General features: G+C 38.2%; 1 protein-coding gene across 1 annotated transcript in view; it reads right to left on the bottom strand.

Moving 5' to 3' along the window:
* DNAH7 (dynein axonemal heavy chain 7) overlaps positions 1-21,938 on the bottom strand; it is a gene marked incomplete at both ends in the record, with an annotated part of 244,845 nt that overhangs the window by 92,536 nt on the left and 130,371 nt on the right. Inside the window, 8 exons of the mRNA XM_082658909.1 lie at positions 943-1,172; positions 3,392-4,264; positions 11,585-11,804; positions 13,020-13,146; positions 15,225-15,393; positions 16,227-16,382; positions 18,669-18,866; positions 21,459-21,683. Coding sequence (XP_082515035.1) covers positions 943-1,172; positions 3,392-4,264; positions 11,585-11,804; positions 13,020-13,146; positions 15,225-15,393; positions 16,227-16,382; positions 18,669-18,866; positions 21,459-21,683 — 2,198 coding nt within the window. The remainder of the gene's footprint in view (positions 1-942; positions 1,173-3,391; positions 4,265-11,584; positions 11,805-13,019; positions 13,147-15,224; positions 15,394-16,226; positions 16,383-18,668; positions 18,867-21,458; positions 21,684-21,938) is intronic.

Genomic DNA, 21,938 nt, shown 5'->3' with positions numbered 1-21,938 from the left:
TATCTAGGTAGCATCTTGGACAATACGAGAAAAGGTACTTCATCAAAATGCCTGAGATAGTGAGTTAGCCGTAGGAGGATTTAGAATGAACTATAGTTAATATGCAAAAACTAATTATTTTTTTGTCAAGGAATCTGTGCACATTTGGTGTTTTAAGTATTTTTTTAATATTTAAAAGAATTTGGTCTATTAGATGAACAGATCAGCCTTGTACTCCAATATAAGTTATGTAATTGATCAACAGAGCTAATTTGTGCATTGAAGTAAAAAAATCTCATTAAGTTTTTAGACAATAGTCAAACACTGAAAAGAACTTAAGGCTTACCATATGTATAAGTTTAACTTACTAGATTTTAGAAATTATTTAAGTACCTGGGAAAGTTTAGTTTGATAAATCAGACTTCAAGAGGGAAATAAAAATATTAAAAATTACAAATGCAATATAAAAAATTGCTTAAATTCATATAAGTTTATTGATGTTTGTATTGATGTTTTCAAATAAGAGTTTACTTAAAGAAGGAAAGCTGGTTATGTATATTGAGTGGCTGTCTCTGGGTTTCAGCTGTTCAATACCTAAAGAGAAGGTTTATTTATTATCTAATTACTTATTAAAGAAAAATTACACCCTAGTGTTGTTTACCCAATAGCATTGTCGAAGTATCCTGGAGCCTTACCACAGCTCTGAGTGGCACACCTTCATTCCTTAAACAAATATGATTATGCATTTATCATGTGCTGGGCAATGCATCTGCACAAAAGAATAAGCCCTGTTCCCTACCGTAAAAGTGTCTGTGGAGTAAATCATTTAATGATGTAACAAAACTCACAGTATATACATATATGAAATAAATCTCTACCACATCATTGCTATGTCATTTTTGTCCACACAAATGTTTTAAAAACCACCATAGCTTACTTTGAAATAAGAAATTTTGTTTTTACCTCCTTTTCTTTTCCAACAACAGTTTGAAGGTAGAAATTAATTCCAGATAAGAGGTAGGAGTCACGTAATTGTATCTTTGAAGTTCAACATAGAAGGATGTCGATAAATCTACAGCAGAAGTGTGAAAGCTTTTACACAACTCAATACAGCCATCTCGTATTTCCTCTGACATTTCAATGTCTTCCAAGAAGCGGGAGGCAACTGCCTGTAGTGCATCTTCAGGCCAGGACTGAATTTAAGATAAATGCTTTAGCACATGATCCAATTTACTGACAGGAGTTTGTTATTACTGCGGTCCTTCATGGATGGTGGAAATGCAGGGGAAAACATGAGGGATGGGGTGGGACAGACACTCATGAGGAAATTCCCCCAAGTATTTGACCCCTTATGACAGGGAGCCAGTAACTAATGTGTGCAATATTAACCCTTCATGGTTTGCTCAGGGGTTAGAGAAATTGGGCCTGAGTATTGCAGGAGCAAGGAAGAGAAAAGGAACTAAATTTATAGAATGTCTATCTTTGTGCACATTCTACTATTATTATCTTGTTTAATTCTCCCAACAATTCTGAGGTAAATGTTACTATCCTTTCCCCTAAACTCCAGAATTAGATCAACAACTACCTCTTTGATTTCTCTTATAATCATCTCAAACTCAACAAGTCTAAAACACGGTTCTTATCTCCCCCAAAATAGTTGCAGTCCTCCCCAACTTAGTCAACATCTCCACCATACACCCAGTTGCTCAAGCTAGTCATCCTTGATCCCTCTCCTCTTCCTCAATCCTACATCTATCCCAAAAGCAAGTCCTATGGGCACCATCCCTAAAATAGCTTCCAAATCTTTTCCATTCTTTCTATACCCACAACCATCATTGCAGTTCAACTCTCTGTTACCATCTTCCTGGAATTTTCCAACAGTGTCCTAAGTGGTCTCCCTGCTTCTGAGCTCTATGCAGCTGCCAGAGTGATCTTATCAAAGGCAAATTAGCTCTTTTCACACTCTCAATTTACAATCCTTCAAAGACTTCCCAGCACATTGAAAATAATATCCGGGGCTTCCCTGGTGGCGCAGTGGTTGAAAGTCCACCTGCCGATGCAGGGGACATGGGTTCGTGCCCTGGTCTGGGAGGATCCCACATGCCGCGGAGCGGCTGGGCCCGTGAGCCATGGCCGCTGAGCCTGCGCGTCCGGAGCCTGTGCTCCGCAACGGGAGAGGCCACAACAGTGAGAGGCCCGCGTACTGCAAAAAAAATTAATAATAATAAAATAAAATCCGAAGCCCAACTTGTAAATCTCTATCTGATCTGGCGCTTCCCACTTTTCTGACCTCAGCTCTACGACTTCCCCCTCAGTTACTGTGCCCCTGTCACCCTGATTTTCTCTCACGCCGTTCATTCCTTCTATGTAGCTCCTTGTCTTCACTAATTTATTCTCTTACCAGATCCTCTCAAAACTGGCACTTTTTGTCCTTCATCTTTCCTCGTAAAGGTCACTGATTCAGAAAACCTACATGCTACCCTGTATGATGAATTATTTTCCACTAATTTGCAAGTAAGTAAGCAAACTCAAGGAAAGCAGAAGCCTAGTCTGTTTCATTTTCCTATTCACCTCCAGCTTTAGGATAAGACCTGCTACAAAGCAAGAGTTCAATAAATATGTTTTTCGTGAAATAATTAATCTTAGCAGGAAATGGAGGAACAAAGGGGCTATGTAAATTCCCCAAGGTCAAAAATTCTTATGTGTTAGATCTCACTTACAGGATCTCTGCCATAGCTTGCAAACTTCCTACCCCACCCCCTTGTCTGCTCTGCACTTCCTGATACTGAAATTTACTAGAAAAAGTGGTCTCTGGGGCTTTCTTCCTTTTGATGTCCTGTTGGGTTTGCTAATGGAAAGAGGCTGGAAAAAAAAAAGAGGTAGAGGCATTTCTACCCTTCTTCCTTTCTAGCAGAAGCTGAGCTCTAGGTTTTGGGTTCCTGTTCCTATCAGACATTCCTATTTCCACAGCTCCAAGTTCCAGTAACACTTCTTCCCCCCATTCCCTTTTTTACCCAGCTGTAGTAACATCTTCTTGCTATACTCCACCAGTTCCTGCCTGACCATCCCTCTCAAGTTCCTTTAATCCTGCCTACACCTCTATGAACAGTCCCCTCATTCAACTTTCCTCAGTGAGGCCTTCCAGGGTGCTCTCTGCTCCCTGTCAGGAACCTGACTGATACACAACTTTATCCTAAAACTTTCTACAATAAATTGATGTCAATGACTGTATGCACTGGCAATAAGAAGTTATTCTATTATAATGATTTTTGAATTATAATTTCATAAAATACATTATTATTGATCAGAAAATTCTGCTAAGCTACAATTTGGTGGGGGGCTCTAAAATAAGTCATGCTCATGATGGAGATTCAATATTTCTAGAACTCTATATAAATTTACATGACAATACCTGAAACCAGTCAATGGTACAGCAGTTAACAAGAGCAGGGAACTTTCTAAGATGAATCCGAAATGCATCTCCAATTGGACTCATGGCAAGGACAACATGCAGTTGGTTGCGGCAGCGATCGATAAACATGTTGAAAAGAGCTATGGGGCTTCCATCAGTTTGTTTGGTTTTATCCCGTTGGCGATCTAAATGACGCATCTTATCACATATCTCCTGCTTCTCATCCAATGCAAAGAGATTTGGAACCTCCCCAGCATTTAGAAGATTGTTGACATCTTCTAGAAATGACTCTTTTTTAATCTGAGTATCTGTAAACAGGAAGACACCCTGCATCTCCCCTTCTGCACATTTCCTTAAGATCACTTTTAAGTCTTCATGCCACTCAGAATTATCGTAGCCCTTGGAGATTTCAACCTGGAAAACTGAAGAATCAGCCATGTGGGCAGCTAATCTGGTGACAGACTGCCTTCCACTCCCTCCAACACCAACCAGAAGAGCATGGCTGCGAGGCTGCTTCAGGATCCTGGAAATTCGGCTGATGTGCTCTATGGCAAATCGGAATAAGACAAGGTTCAGGGTTTTTTTGCTCATATTGTTGTATTCTTCTAGGTGAGCTTCTACTATCACCCGGAGAGCATCTACATCTGCAACTTCTCTGTAGTTGGTATCCTCTCTCTTGGGATCATGGAAATCACAAAACATTAAGCTGTGTAGGTCATCTTCTTCCACCACTCCATCATTATCAAAATCCAAACTTTGAAAAAGCTCATGAAAATTTTCATGCATACAGTTTTTCAAGATTTCTTGAATGTAGTTGATCAGCCAACTTCTGTCTGCATTATCCACAAGGCGATCGTAATACACTCTAAGAACCTGTATAATAATTAAAAAGCAGCTTTAAGAACTGACTCTTCTATTTTTTTAGTTTCATTTCTGTGCTCATCTCAAGTAATATAAAAGGTGCTCTCAAGAAATTTCTATGGGTTTTATTAAAGGTATATCCAAATGAGGACTGGGTCATAATAATTTTCACTTTAAATATTAATTTTAACTGTATATATTTGGAATAATACATAGTTACACTGTTGTCAATAAATAAAGGTAAATTGGGGGAACTGAAGTAGATTATAGATATGCAAAGAGCATTAAAGACTACAGAAGGGAAAAAAAGACTAGAGAAGGTAAGTGACTGCATTTGCTGCTCACTCAGATATAGATAACAGAGCTGGGCACTGGTATCTAGGGTTTTGCAACTCCCTTGAAGTGATCTTTTCCTTTTCTCAGCCAGATAACATCTTGAAAATTGTTGTCAAATCAATATATATATATATATATATATTTTAATAAAAGTACATTTTCTAGATAAAGAGGGAATGTCTTAGGTGGAGGGCAAATTTGTCTTATTTTTGTTGTAAGTAATTGCAGAGGGCAATCTACTAAAATAAATCTCTGCTTATCTGCACATGTTGTGGGACTGCAAAAAGTAGTTAATCAGGCTTGCTACATAAAATAAGTATTTCCTTAGAGTGGTATGAATGTCCCTTGGTTGCAGTCTGTTTGGGACTGAACTATGTTCCCCCGCATATTCATATGTTGAAGTCCTAACCCCCTTAATGTGATTGTATTTGGAGAAAGGTCCATTAAGAAGATAATTAAGGTTAAATGAGTTCATATGGGTGGAGTCCTAATCCTATCCACTGCTGTCCTTACAAGGAAAGGAAGCAACACCAGAGCTCTCACTCTTTCCCTGCAGACACACAGAAGAAAGGCCATGTGAGGACATAGGGAGGCCCTCTGTGAGCCAGGAAGAGAGCCTTCACCAGAAATCCACACTGACGGCAACTTGATTTTGTATTTTTGGCCTCCAGAGGTGTGAGAAAATAAATTTCTGTTGTTTAAGCCACTCAGTCTGTGGTATTTTTGTTATGGCAGCACTAGTAGACTAATACACACAAAAACAAGTAATGCATATTTCTGTCAGCAAACTTTCTAACATTAAACCTGTCTGCATCAGCTTCTTCACCTTATAAAGTGGAAGTAGTAATACCCGCCGTACAAATCTCAGATGCATGGCAAAAATGAAATGACAACAAATGTGAAAACACTACAGAACTGAGAAATGTAATTATTACAAACTGCCTTGGAATCAGCCTAATTGTGTTCAAGAGTAATGATTTTATGATTTCTTTCCTTCTGCTAACTTTGCGGTTTTTAAGCTCAAAATGGATTAAAGACCTAAATGTAAGGCCAGAAACTATCAAACTCTTAGAGGAAAACATAGGTAGAACACTCTATGACATAAATCACAGCAAGATCCTTTTTGACCCACCTCCTAGAGAAATGGAAATAAAAACAAAAATAAACAAATGGGACCTAATGAAACTTAAAAGCTTTTACACAGCAAAGGAAACCATAAACAAGACCAAAAGACAACCCTCAGGATGGGAGAAAATATTTGCAAATGAAGCAACCGACAAAGGATTGATCTCCAAAATTTACAAGCAGCTCATGCAGCTCAATAACAAAAAAACAAACAACCCAATCCAAAAATGGGCAGAAGACCTAAATAGACATTTCTCCAAAGAAGATATACAGACTGCCAACAAACACATGAAAGAATGCTCAACATCATTAATCATTAGAGAAATGCAAATCAAAACTACAATGAGAAAGCAATAATACTCCAATAAAGACTAAAAAAAAAAAAAAAACTACAATGAGATATCATCTCATACTGGTCAGAATGGCCATCATCAAAAAATCTAGAAACAATAAACGCTGGAGAGGGTGTGGAGAAAAGGGAACACTCTTGCACTGCTAGTGGGAATGTGAATTGGTACAGCCACTATGGAGAACAGTATGGAGGTTCCTTAAAAAACTACAAATAGAACTACCTAATATGACCCAACAATCCTACTACTGGGCATATACCCTGAGAAAACCATAATTCAAAAAGAGTCATGTACTAAAATGTTCATTGCAGCTCTATTTACAATAGCCAGGAGATGGAAGCAACCTAAGTGTCCATCACCGGATGAATGGATAAAGAAGATGTGGCACATATATACAATGGAATATTACTCAGCCATAAAAAGAAAAGAAATTGAGTTATTTGTAGTGAGGTGGATGGACCTAGAGTCTGTCACACAGAGTGAAGTAAGTCAGAAAGAGAAAGACAAATATCGTATGCTAACACATATATATGGAATCTAAGAAAAAAAAATGTCATGAAGAACCTAGGGGTAAGACCTACTAGAGAATGGACTTGAGGATATGGGGAGGGGGAAGGGTAAGCTGGGACAAAGTGAGAGAGTGGCACGGACATATATACACTACCAAACGTAAAATAGATAGCTAGTGGGAAGCATCTGCATAGCACAGGGAGATCAGGTCGGTGCTTTGTGACCACCTAGAGGGGTGGGATAGGGAGGGTGGGAGGGAGGGAGACGCAAGAGGGAAGAGATATGGGAACATATGTATATGTATAACTGATTCACTTTGTTATAAAGCAGAAACTAACACATCATTGTAAAGCAATTATACTCCAATAAAGATGTAAAAAAAAAAAAGAGTAATGATTTTAATGTTTTCACTGCTGTCTGGTTGACATAATAGTGTCATCCTTTTTTCTAACAGCAGTAGCTACACAAATGGTATGACTGAAGCCTCCCACATACTCCCCCCACCCCAGTTCAAAAGCTATTCCTCTATGGGACAACTGAGTTTCCCAACATATGACAATAGTCACTTCCTCGGATTGAGATACTGAAGACCTCCTCCTTCTTATGAGAAAAAGGAAACTAAGACAACCTCACATATTGGGCATCAGTGTCTAAGCATGAATCAAGTATATTATTATCTAGCTGCAATTTAGCAAGAACCTAAGGCAGTGTTTCTCAGGGACTGTCAACACACATGAATCTAGGGCCCCACTCTGGACCTGCTGACTTAAAAGTTTTGAGGATGGCGACTGGGAAGATCTTTTTGTTTTTCTTTTTAAAAATCTCCTTACACGAGGTACAAAAATCTTAAGTGTACACCTCCAGGAACTTTTACACATATTTACACCCAGGTGACCACCACCAAGATCAAGATATAGAACATTCTCAATACCTTAGCAAGCTCCCTCACTCTCACTTCTGCTGATACCTGCCCTCCTCTCTTCCATACAGGCGACTATTATTCCATTGCCATCCCTTATATTTTTAAAAGTTGACACATATAATTTTCCATTATAAATCTAAATCTTTGCAGGGGAAGTAATTTCTGGCATATTTATATTGTATTTGTGCTTTGAATTCATTTGCCTCAAGGTCTTGATTACAAATTGCTTTAATTGGTCCATAATTTACACATCATAAAATTCACTCTTTTAAAGCATACGATTCAATGGTTTTTGTAGAATAGTCACATAGTTGTGCAGTCATCACCACCATCTAATTCTAGATCTTTCTCATCACCCCAGAAAGAAACCCTGTACCCATTAGCACTCCCTTATTATTATCCCCACCCCATATGCCGCCACAGCCCCTGGCAACCAGTAATCTCCTTTCTGTCACTATGGATTTGCTTATTCTGGACATTTCATATAAATGGGAAAATATTACATGTGGCCTTTTGTGTCTAGCTTCTTTCACTTAGTGTAATGTTTTCTAGGTTTATCCATGTTGTAGCGTGTATCAGTATTTCTTTTTACGGCTGAATAGAGTTCCACTGTGTGTATATAAGCACACACACACACACCACATTTTGTTTGTCTATTCATCAACTAATGTGTATGAGCTGTTTCCACTTTTGGCTGTTATGAATACTTCTGCTAACACTCATGTACAAGTTTTTGTGTATACCTATGTTTTCACTTCTCTTGGGTATATAGCTAGGAGTGGAATTTCTGGGTCATATGGTAACTCTATGTTTAACATTTCGAGGAACTACCAAACTGTTTTCCAAAGCAGCTGCACCATATGACATTCCCACAAGCAATGTTATTATCCAGTTGTTTTTTTTTTTAATTACAGCCATCCTATTGGGTGCTAGGGGGTACTTCACTGTGACCTTGATTTGTATTTCCCTAATTATTAGTGATGTTAAACATTGTTTCATGTACCTATTGGCCATTTGTATATCGTCTTTGGAGAAATGTCTATTTCTCTCTCCACTTCTAAATTAGGTTATTCATCTTTCACTATTGCTTTGTAATAGTTCTTTATGTATTCTGGATATTAGATGCTCATCGGATACATGATTTGCAAATATTTTCTTCTATGGGTTGTCTTTTCACTTTCTAGATAGTGTCTTTTGAAACATGAATATTTTTAACTTTGATGAAACCCAATTTATCTATTTTTTCTTGGGTTGCTTGTGCTGAGTATCTATATTTAACAAGCAAACCAGATGTTAGGCACATTAACGATTGAGAGCAATGCAGAAACCAAAGGGAATGCAAAATAGTAAGCCAGTTTTATATCTCAAAAATCATTTAGTGAAATTATATTGGGTTGTCTAGTTTGGCAAAAGTGTGTGGAGAGGAAACAGTCACCTAAAGTACTGAAATCTTTTTGAGTAAACAGAAATAAAGCGCAAGTTAAGAGTGTTAAGCTCAATCACTTTCTATTGTTTGAGACGGTGAGAACAATGTGCCTAGCACTGTGCTCAGCACTGTGGACAAATCCGTGAGGGAAAAAAATCCTCTGCCCTCAGGAGCTGGCATGCCACCTGCGGGAGATGGACAACCAACATAACAAATGAACTGTGCAGCATGTTAGAAGGTGATACATGCTATGGAACTGCTACGGAAAGAAGAAGAATAGAGCAGGTCAAACAAGACTGGAACTGCTAGTGGGATGTGAGGCTGCAGCACTAATTAGGGTGGTCGTTGTGCCTCACAGAGAAGGAGAGATTTGATCAAAGGCAGTAGGGAGCCAGCCCAGAGGGTCAACACCTGGGGGGAGAGCATTCCAGGCAGAAAAAAGCCAGGAGGGCTGTGTTGTGGGTGAACGAAGGTGAGAGCAGGAGGTAACCTGAAAAAACTGGGGAAAGGTACACATACAAGGTCTTATGGACTGCTGGACTTTTATTCCAAATTCCTCCCCACAAAGTCAGGTGCCATTTCAAGGTTTTGAGCCAAGGACTTAAGCTCATGACACTATATGAATATGAAGTAGTCACTAAAAATGAAGAGTTATTATATTATGAACCTTATTAAATGCCCAAAGAGCTCAACAGCCATTGTCAAAACTCAGTAATCTGACATCTGAGGCAGGACAGGATCTGAAAAAGGCTAAAAAGTTTAACTGTACATACCACAGATATACAACAGCAAATAGGAACTGCTCTCATGATTGGAAGAAAGCAAAGCATTATAATCCCACGTGACGAAGCATGTTATGGATAGTAAGATGCCTTCTTTCTTCCCTTTATGCACTCATTTGACAATATTTCTGGAGTGCTTGTCATGTATCAGGCATTGCGGAAAGCAGTGACTAAATAAAGCTGCTGCTCTCATAAAGCTTCTGTTCTAGTAGAGACAATAAGTAAGCAAAAATATAGACGGGGTCAAGTGACACTCAGTGTTATGAAGAATAAAGTGAGACAAGGGATGAAGAGCTATAGCGCGTAGAGATGGTCTAAGACGAGCCTCTATAGTAAGGTTATATTTGAGCTGAGATCTTAAGGAGGTAAATGGGCAAGCCGTGTGGATAATGGGAGGAGTGTCCTAGGTAGAAGGAATATCAAGGGCAAAGTTCCCGAGCTGGAGGATGCGAGATGCTTCCTACAGGAAGATTTGGCCCGTGACCAAATGCTGTCTTAGGTAATGTGCTCCTTCAGTGAAGTCAATGACATCCTCCCCTCTCGCCACTCTCCCTCTATACCTTTCAGCACATTTCTGTCACCCACGTGGCCTACCAGGCTGACAGCCTGTGTTCATGTCCCAGAATATGGACCCCACTCAGGCAATTAAGTGACCTACAGTGGAATCTGCAGATCATACTTTTCCAAAGAGTCACTTTTAGGGACCTTGCTGTGGCCAAAATTTCTGAGTGGAATGGACCTTCACTTGGGCATATATTTGAATGTGTGAGGATATAAAAATTCAAACTGTAGATCTAAAAAGCCTACAAAGATCGAATTTGGTAAAGCCTTTCTGAAATTTATGTCTCTGTAACACATGGTTTTAACAGAGCAGTACATTTCCATTTTCTAGATTTCCTAACTACATTAATTAAAATTAAAATAACCATATTAGTTATATATTAAAAAGAGAAAATTTTCCTCCCACTTTCCCATATTCTTTGCCTATTTTAAAAATATTCTTTCTTTTTTTTTGGCTGCATTGGGTCTTCGTAGCTATGCGCGGGCTTTCTCTAGCTGGGGCGAGTGGGGGCTACTCTTGGTTGCGGTGCACGGTCTTATTGCGGTGATTTCTCTTGTTGCGGAGCATAGGCTCTAGGCATGCGGGCTTCAGTAGCTGTAGCACGCAGGCTCAGCAGTTGTGGCTTGTGGGCTCTAGAGAGCAGGCTCAGTAGTTGTGGCTCACGGGATTAGTTGATCCACAGCATGTGGGATCATCCTGAACCAGGGCTCGAACCCATGTCCCCTGAATTGGCAGGCGGATTCTTAACCACTGTGCCACCAGGGAAGTCCCTGAACTATTATTTTTGATGCATTATTTTTTGTATTCCTTTTTCTCTCTCTCCTGCCCTTCCTCTACAAGTTTTTACAAGAAAATGTTCACCCATGTATCTCTTCCCAAAGAGAAATATATTTTTATATAGTTTCTATGTTCTCAAATCTAGTTTACTCTGTAGTTCTTTTGGCATCTAATATCACTACAAGTAAGTAATGAACATAAATACATTCATTTCTAATGAAAACAAAAGTGTTTCATCTCAAAATTATTTGAAGTCAAACTAACAAGGATTAAGTCAATTCAAGGAGACCAAGAATGATACCTACTTTGAAATAGCCTATAAATCAACAGAAATTCCTGAAAATGAGAGATAAGGCATCTTAAATGTCATAAAACATATTAGCGAAAAGTATTTTTAGACATTATCTTGGCCATTGGCCTTCAGAATGCCAAATAGTGGAATCCATCTACTTAAATTGCTGAATACTTCTTTTTACGCAGTTGTTGGCATGGTAAAATCTTTGTTTCCTGCATCATCATATATCAGTAACATGGAGATTTACCTCATGAACCCAAAGACGTTTAATCACATCTTTGGTTTCTGCTGTTTCTGGTCTTGACAAACACACACCCTGAATGACACGGGAGAAATCTCGGAGGTTGAACAGGTAGTGAGATTTGGCTGGAGTAGGCAAGAGATTCTTCATTGCTTCTTTATACAGAGTCATTGTACCATTTACAATTTGTGTGGTCAAATCTAGAAAACTGTCTGGAAATTTATAACTTAAAAAAATTTTTTAAGTAAAAAGAAAGAAAAATGTTAGCAAATACAGAATTATGATACATAAATGATATTTAGTATGACTAGCATGACTTTTTTCTTACGATTAAATCAATTGATTTTGTTTACAAAATTACCATTTCTTGATATGATAATAGAATTTTTACTTCTTTTAAAGCTACTTTCCATTCATTATTTTATTTTATGTTCAAAGGAACTCCATGAGTAAGCAGGACGAATTTAATGAACTTAAGACTACTGACAGAAAAGCCAGCCAAGGAACCCATATTAAGTAACTTAAACCCAGAGTCCACTAAACGATGCTTCCTAACCTCTTTCACCCCCTGGCATTCTTAATTGCATAGAGATAGAATCCCTGGAAGAACACTGGTGAAATGGGTATTTTCAGAGAAAGGGAAGGGAGAAAATAAAAACACAGAAAAAAATAAAGAAAAGTGAACAAGAAAAGGAGAGTAAAAAGAAAGTAAAATGAACAATGAGCCAGGATTTTTTTTTAAGGGCAAAAGGAATAATTAGGGTAGAAAGAACATGGGGAAATAATATCCATTTGAAAAAATTGGCTCTATTTCACTTCTGGCTTGACAAGGGGTCCTCCATCATTACTGGATAGGGCAAGGAATGACAATTTCCTGAGGACGGTGTCCACATCAGGGAGCAAGATTTGCACTGCTCAGGTGCACTTGGCTCCCCGACCTCCAAGTATCTTGTGGAGAAGTGCTGAGTGTCCAGAGCTAGGGAGCAATATTTCCCCAGGGTACAGGCTCCAAGGTTATACTCAAACCTGGACATGGACACCTCTGGGGAACTCAAGAGTTTTACTACTGGGTGTCAAAGTCACAGGATAAACCTGGCAATCTTTCCAGCATTAATTGAACTATGTGGCAAAAATTCAAAACATTGATCATTCCAACATGGATATATTATACAGCGTGAGGCAAAATGTGTATGGATTTTTAGGTTAAAATCCAAGACTTCAGAAAAATAAAGGAAAAAGAGAAAGATACTGCAGTCCCTTTGTGTTATGTTCCCATACCTGGAGATGGGAGCAAAGGAGGGAAGCAATGTTACCTGTTATCTTCTTCCACGTCTAAAGGTGCTTTCATGGAAAAGTTTGAGAAGCACTACTTGTACTGACATGTTCCCCAAAGATTTTACACCCCCCCAATGAAAAAACAAACACACCTTCAATTACCTACCAGGTTCTTAAATGCCAGGTTAAGATTCTAGAGAAGATTGTAAACATGGATTTATCACTAAACTCATTGATTGTTATAATATTGAAATGTCGCATGTATCGAGGAGTTATTGGATTTCGACCACCACCTAAATATTAAAAAGGATAACCCTTAACAGTGTTATTCATATATACCAGAGCATTTTCTCTACACTTTACAGCATAAAACAACGCGCAAGATGGACAAATTCACAGCACACAGAGAAGAATAATCGATTATTTGGATAACCTTGACCTCAAAACAGTTTTCTCCTCAACCTCAAGGTGTTGTTTTCTAGTTCAATGATCTGAATAAGTTCAACTAATTAGATATAATCTTGGTCAAGTGTATTTACCAAAGGAAATTTGACCAGACAGAAAGAACCAATGGCCACCTTCTCCATGATTCATACATAGCCCAAAGCAGTAAACCGTCAAACATTCTCATTACAATACAATATTAAGATACAATATTATACAATGTTAATATTGTATGCAGTATTAACAAAACCCTGGTGATTCTCACTGACCATACTTTAGGGTCCTTTCCACATGGCTGAAATTCAGCATGACATTGGCATACAGCCTCATTCTTCCCCCACATCTTGAAATAAATTTCCCTAGCACTAGTCTATGTGGTTCACATGGCCACTTCACTGGCTGCCTGTAATTGTAAAAACTGGGGGGTTATCTTATTTTCACAAAATACTGATTACATTTTCAAATATGAAGTTTTAGTAACAGACTTAGAATGTAACATCACTTTACAAAATTGATTGATATTATCATCTTTACATGTATAGACAAAATGCATTTTCTCCTTAAAGGGATTCTATCATGAAATCTTTGGTAAAGAAGTGGTGTTAAATGTGCATGATACCTTTATATTGCTTAAAAATATGTAAGTTCATGTCTTATGTTTGTTTTAAACCCGGTAAATCTGTCTTTTGCTTCTACCACTATTATACTGTGCTGATTCTGAAAACATGGATAATGTGTGAAAGCATGTAACTAGTTGCCTATAGATCAAAACAGTTATGTATCTCTATGTATTTAGAAGCTTATAATAAACACTGATTTACCTGGGCAAGCTTAAGGAGATGGTAAAAGAGCTGTAGAAGGAAAGGTCAGAGATCATATACCCAGGTCTATCTTCAACCCTTCCTCCCAGAGAATGCTCAGAAATGGTGGTCTTTTTAGAAAATGGGGTCCAAGAGGAAAAGACACCTCATGGATTTAGCCTGCTCCTCTGTCCAGTCCTTGAGGAGGCCAGGAAAGTGGACACTTAGTACAAATGACTGCTGGGTAGTGGGGGAGAGGCAAAGTGGAGCTAAAGTCTGGGACCCAGGAGCAATAGAATTAAAAAAAAAAAGAGTGGGGGGAGGGGGAAGCATTCAAAGTGGCCCAGGGAGTGTACTGAGAGCAATTACTGACTCAGAGCAAACTGTCTGCATTATAGGTCAGATAAAGGTCAGGTGGTTCAGAGGCAAATACCAGAGAGATTCCTTGAAGACATAGTACATCAAGAAGGGGAATTTTTAAAAATATAGGATACCAGCTTGAGTTCAGGAAAAGAACAGTTAAAAATGTCCAGTCAGTTGAATCAAGCTGTTTCAGATATTCTAAAATAAAAAATTTCCCCTACATATAGATCTCTTTGAGTTTACAAATTTCCCCTGAAAAGTATAAAGGATCTCTAAGAGTTAATTATTTTGGCCATCTCCTACTCAAATTCCCCCTCCACAGTCTGTCTAAATCCAGAGACTCACTAAAATGGGAATTGATTGGGGTAGGGGAAAGATGACTATTGAAGCAGGGATGTTTCGTACAGTTGCAACTTTAAGGAATGAAACAGAGGAAAATGAGCTTCCCCAGGGGGATCTGGGTTCTCAGGGGATCTGGGACCTCAGAATGCAGGAACAGGAAATGGAAAGCAAAGTCCTAAAAGGTGGAAGAAAAAGGATTTGGAAGAGCTGTTTGGTTTGATGAGAATGACTCCAAGCAAGTCAACCCACTCTGCAGTGTTGATCATTGTGGTCACTCTGTTAGGTCACGATGTACAGACATAGAAAATATATACACAAAACATTGTAACTCAAGTTATCCGATTTCTCTTTCTTTCTTTCTCCTGCCCTTTATATATAGCCAGAGTGATTTTCAATCTTAATCACAAACTCAGAAAACGTACCTGGAGGTCCCATAGCACACATGATTTGAATGTCCACTAGTTTGATCATAGAACAATCTTTTAGGTCATACCAATTCCAGTGATCTAACCATTGTCTAAGTAACTCGATAGGAGGTTGAGCCCCATACACCTCCCGAGCAGGCATATTGACATCATCTACAAAGACAACCTGACAATGAAAGGAGAAGAGGGATTAGAAAATATTAACATCTTAATATAGTGTCCTATGGTGCAAACAATGTTCAGGCAAAGAATCAGATTATCTTCTTGTGGGGTACATATGTGAGAAATGATGGTTTCTTTTCACATCAGGAATATCCCTTAGCATCCATGTTACCAAGGAACAGGGAGACAGTCTTATTACTAACCTTTATAGTTAAGAGTTTAGAACCTATTAATCCTCTCATGCAACTTTTCTCAGTATTCCTTCTCTTTTTTCCTTGTACAACTTCAGTACATTAAAATAAATGAGGAAGGTGTGATTTAAAAATGATTATAACCTCTGAGTGATGACAGTAAGGTTGGGAAGTGTATTCTTTTTTTTTTTTTTTTTTTTTGCGGTACGCGGGCCTCTCACCGAGCCCGTGTCCCCTGCATCCGCAGGCGCACTCTCAACCACTGCGCCACCAGGGAAGCCCGGGAAGTGTATTCTTGGTAGAGGAAAAGTCAATTGATAGCTTGGTTGTTTAAAGGCCAAGAGAGCAAGAAGCAAAGACTCCGATGAGTAAAAATGTTAATGAGAGAATTAGGAAGGTAGGTAATTTCCCAGATGTATATTCTACTTCGAATTCAAAGGGCAACTGCTTGTTTTTAATGTCAAGTTGCCTGATGCACATACAAATCTGAACACACTTTTAAGAAAACTTAACCAAAATCTGTGATAAAAAAACTGCACAAAAAGACATCCAGTACCAGTATATCTGGCTTCCTCGTTCTGAATGTAACAATGCCCATGAATAGGACCACTGCTGTACTATACGTATAGAAACAGAGAGTAATTACCATTTTCTTGCCCAAAGGCGGTCCAAAAACTCCCTTTCTTCTTTTGTCCAGTTTTGACATGATAATATTCTGAGTTTGAGCTGCTGTAGTTTGTGCTGAGAAGTTAATCAGCAGAGGCTTGTATATATCTTTACTGAGTTGATTTAAAAGAAAATTCTGTATAACAGGAAATAATGAGCCATAGTTGCAATTATGTTTTGACATTTCAAAATAACCACTAAGCATCATTGTTGACACACCTGAATTTAATATTAGAGTGTCATAATGTAAAAAGAGATGGAATCAACAGCAATAACAGTTACCAAGTCAATGGAGTGTGTCTATTTGTGCAGGCCTTCTGGACACGTGGCTTCTCTGATTTCTAAAACCACCATGCAGAGTACACATTCCTGCCTAACATGAAGTCATAGGGACTCAGGGGTTAAGAAACTTGGTTAAGCTCTCAGAGATGACACAAGAATTTAGACTGCCATTTGTCTCTGTCCAGATCAACGTTCTCTGTAATATAGCTCATTAGCTTTCCACTTTCATCAAGTTATCTGACTGTAAGTTAAGCTTACATAGTATAATTTGTACTTTCAAAATGGAATTCACTGGAAAGCAGGTAAAATTACAATGATTCTTAACCAAGATGTTGTTTTCTACAAATCATCTTGTAGAATAATAATGGAATAGGAAAATATTTACAATACCTTAAGTAGAAAAAAGCAGATTACAAAATAAGATGCAAATTATGTTCCCCAATTTTGTGAAAAGTAATTCTTTTTGGCCTGGGCAGTTTATTACCTGGGCTGAATTTGATGGTGGTACCAATGACAAAGCCTTTATTTTTCTCCACCCACTGCCTTGAACCATGTCAAGTCGCCATTCCCTAACTCTTGATAATATCTTAGATAAATCCATTAGCTTTCTGTACACTTTGTTATTTTTTAAAAAAAATCCAGTCCAACTCAACACCTTGATTTAAAATCTCAGTCTAAACATCTTCCCTCCCCACTCCTGGATATTTCTTGATACATACAGCATTTAGTATGATAAAGGTGACATTTCAATCTGTTGGGAAAGAGATTATTCAATAAATAATACCAGGACAATTATTCTACTATATAACCAAATATATTCCAAAGGATTAAAGGACTGGATTAAAATATAAAATCAATAAAGAACTAGAAACAGGTACTGTCACAACTGGGAGAATGTGAATTGACTGGGAAACTGCAATGGGGGAGGGGCCACCGATAGCTCCTCCTCTTTCCTCCACCTCCCTTCCCTATCTTCTTCCTGCCCACGGTCGGGTAGCGGGCAGAGCTGCACGAAGAGAGGCAAAATTCCCACTTCACTGGTGTCACTGTGGTTCTCTCTTGGCTAATGCTATCTTGCCTGCTGTCATGGCAAGCTTCCAAATGTTTGCTCTCTGAGAAGACCAGATGTGCAGGTTCCTTACTTACTCCCAAGGGACATTCACATTGCACAGTTCCCTGACCTAAGGGGACTAGTGGAGTTCCCTCACTTCTGTGGGCAGTCATATGGAATGGACTCCCAGGAAGGCTCAAGTCCAGTTACCTTCCACACTGTCCAACTGACCCGGGGGAAACTTGCACTTACTTGCCATGTCAAAGGCTGGAGGTGCTACTCATTAATAGTTCCAGCCAGGGGCTTCCCTGGTGGCGCAGTGGTTGGGAGTCCGCCTGCCGATGCGGAGGACACGGGTTCGTGCCCCGGTCCGGGGGGATCCCACGTGCCGCGGAGCGGCTGGGCCCATGAGCCATGGCCGCTGAGCCTGCGCGTCCGGAGCCTGTGCTCCGCGGCGGGAGAGGCCACAACAGTGAGAGGCCCGCACCGCAAAAAAAAATAAAATAAAATACGGCATTGTTTCTCATCATCAAAAAAAAAAAAAAAAAAAAATAGTTCCAGCCAGCTTTCTCCTTTCAGAAATCTGAAACTAGAGGCAAGAACTGATCTTTGATCAGTGTGATCCCCTAAACACAAGGGAACAAAGATTTATAAGGCTACTGAGATTTGGGGCATGTCTGTTGCAGCAGCTAGCATTTTCTTACCTACCACACAATAGGTGTGATTCCAGAAATCATTAAAGAAAATCAGTCTTATTACCATGTAGTAATTGTTTACATATTTGATACTTTAAAAAATTAAATATCAACCAAAACACCCTTTTTAAGGGAGATAAAATTCTTCATCCTGTATAAGCTATTTTCACTAAAATAACTTTAAAATGGACAATAATTTAGTGATATAAAGTAGCATAATATCTTTAAACAACTTTCAAAAATAAATAGGCAATTACTCAAAAATTCTCTGTGGCTGCAACATTGAAATACGTAAGTATTTAAAAAACATTGCCTACCAGTTCAGGTAGTTTAAAAAATAATTTTCTTAGGACTATCATGCACATTTTAACATGTAGATTTCTACAATACTTACAATAATGTAAACACTCTTTCCAGTTCCTGTTGGTCCTACAAACATTGAAGGCTTTTGATGGGTGGTCAACAATTTCATTAGTGCAGAGCATCGAACTGTGTCCAGAGTTGGTACAATGATTTCATTAAACATCACATCCTTAGGAATTGGAGGAGCTTCTGCCAACTTCTTTACCCATGGTTCCCATTTTCCTATTCCCTGTTTACAATAAATAACCAAATAGTGAATGTCATGTTGTAAAATACTTTTAGATGGCACTCCTGTGCCATTGCAAAAAAGATGAAAGATCAAGACAACAATCCTTGATATTTATGCACTTGTTTTTATCCTTTAAAACTCTTCACTCTAATTTTTTTAAGTTAAATTTTATGTTAAATTAAGGAGAAATTGGGCTTTTTATGAATAAAAATGAAATGGCAATGTTGTGATACTTTTGATGTCCTGAAACCACTGATTATGTCAACCCAAAGATCAGTTATTTCGGCCAATTGTTAGATTCTTTAATGGCATTGAGTAAACTGGTCTAATCAACGTGTTAAAGAGTAAAGAATTTTATTCAATACCTGTTCACACAGAAACTGTTCACATAGAAAAATTTTCTACATAGAACATCAGCTGCATACTGTTTGACTTTTATAATGGTACTTACAACATCAGCTTATTATTTCAAACAAGATTTCTCTTTCTTTCTTACAAAAATTTTTATTGGGGTAGAGTTGATTTTGACTTTGTGTTAGTTTCTGCTGTACAGTAAAGTGAGTCAGTTATATATATACATATATCCACTCTTTCTTAGATTTTTTTCCCCATATAGGTCATTACAGAGTATTGAGTAGAGTTTCCTGTGCTATACAGTAGGTCCTTAACAGTTATCTATTTTATTTATAGTAGTGTCTTTTTTTAATTGTAGTAAAAAACACCTAACATTTACCTTCAACCATTTTTAAGTGTATAGCTCAGTAGTGTCAACTATATTCATGTTGGTGTGCAACAGATATCCAGAACAGACGAGATTTCTTAATATGAGATTATTACTATGAATTAACATTACACTGTATCTTTTCATCCAATTAGCTTATGAACTAAAATTTTAATTTGCTAAGGCAGTGTCTATAAAAAAATTTTTCAAAAATATCACGTTAACTCTCTCTCCTTAGACAAACACCACTGGCCTCTCCTTTCTTACAAAATCCAATTTAAGCTCCTGGCCTTTCAAAGCATATTAGAATTTAGACCCATTCTTCCTTCACACCTTCTTCATGTTCCCCAAAACCCAGCCTCACTGATGGGCCTACGGTTACAAAAATGCCCTGTGTCCCTGGACCTTGACATATAAGACTCTTCTGTCCTACAGTATACATGACACTCTTCTGAAGAGGTTAGGAACTCACAGAGGGCAGCACTGTGCTTTATTCATTTTTGTATCTTCTGGCAGTGCTGTGCACATAGCAGAGAATTTGAGGAGGCTGAATTTACATCAGTCTAAAAATAGTATTGCAAAGAAATTCCTAGAACTTTCTAAAACTGATGAAGAAATAATGCTCTTTCGATACTCTTGATAATCTTTTCTAACATGGATATTTTGCCACCTGTGGGGAAGGAAAAATTAAGAATCACAAAACCTAGAACAGAGAGTCATTTAGAGATTGTGTGATCCTGGGAAAAATCACAAAATATCTCTGAGCCTCACTCAGTTCCCTCAATGGTAAAATTTGAAAAATAATCCTACCTTTACCATTTCACTGAGATGCTGGGAAACGAAATAGAAGCGATTGTGGAAAAGCTTAATAAACTGCAAAGTGCTCTGAAAATGCAGCGTATGGTTAGTCATTTGAAGTAAAATTAGCAAAGATATAAAGGTATCTTGTGGCTGGCAGGGTGAAGAGTCTCTTCTGAGGTGAGGTTGGCAATACATTGTCAAGAGCCATAAAAATTTAAAAAATGATACAGTAGTTCCTTTTCTAGGAACCTATCTTAAAGAAATAATCAGATATGTACGCAATGACTTGTGCACAAGAATATTCACAAAAGCATTAAAACTAAAACAACAAAAACACTTCAATGTCCAAGACTACGAAATGCAATGGATCATGGTCCATCCAAATGGTAGATTATAGGGAGGTTTTAGAAAAATAAGTTTATTAAAGAAATATCAGTGAGACAGAGAGTTGTTTTCTTTATTAAAGGAGGAAGGAGGATATACAACTACCCAGTGAGGATATGGTGTGATCCCAACCTCACTTAAATCTGCATATATTTAAATAATATGTATACCAAAACTTTGTCCTTATTTACAGTACTTATGGGAGCTGTTACACAAAAACAAACAAGTGAACAAACACCACCCAGGTTGTATTGTCCAATCTGTTTGGGAAGGGCTGAATTCCTAAACACCCAGCGGCGGTCCTGCAGGACCTCTTAGCCTGTGATGTGCTAACATGCACCATGAACCTCCCAGAGGTGTGTCGTTGAGCAGTACTCGCCTGGTGCTGGACTGGATGTCCTAATGTGTGATTTTTTGCAATGAGTACAACTGGCCCAACAAGTATTATTATTTGTCTCATTTTATCAATGAGAAAAACAAGGTTCAGGGAGATTAAAGAACTAGTCCAAGGCTATATGGCAGACCCAGGTGTGCCTGACTTCACAACCAGCGTGCCTTCCTCTACTCCATGCTGTCTCCTAAGGTAAACAGTGGTGACAAGGTGGCCACAGAGCCTTTATATGCTGTGTGTCTCCAAGGAGACTCTGCCTGGTTGGCAGTTACAACTCTTGCTTCAGAACTCTTACCTCAGTGACAAACTGATAATCATAAATTGTTCCTTTTTCAGGAAATGGAACGGTTAGTGTTTTTGAAGATGTTTGCTCAGTACCACTCAGTAATTTAAACCTATTTCGAGTTATTTCTGAAATCGGGCCTTCCATTAGTTCTCGAAGAATCTTATTAAATTTCAACCGATCATCATCTTTACAAGAAGCACCAATGGACCAGATCAATGAAAACAGAAAAATGCCCTGAATTGGAGAGATGAGAAGATAAGAGTGCATTAAAGAATAACTTTAATCTATTCTTGAAGCTTAAATCATATCAGCCAGATTAATATCTTTGAAAGGAAATGAATAAACTGATATATGGTAGTAGGTTATCTCAGGATTTTGTAATAATTAGTTTTTTTCTATCAAATTACATGTCTTATAAAGTCTTACTATCAGAGAAGATAAGACAATGCAAAGTATAAATTCTAGGCATAGTAAAACCTTAGAATGATT

This window comes from Grampus griseus (assembly GCF_964374135.1).
Source record: "Grampus griseus genome assembly, chromosome: 7".
Taxonomy (NCBI): Eukaryota; Metazoa; Chordata; class Mammalia; order Artiodactyla; family Delphinidae; genus Grampus; species Grampus griseus.
The sequence above is the reverse complement of the archived record's forward strand: the minus strand, read 5'-3'. Positions and strand labels throughout refer to the sequence as shown.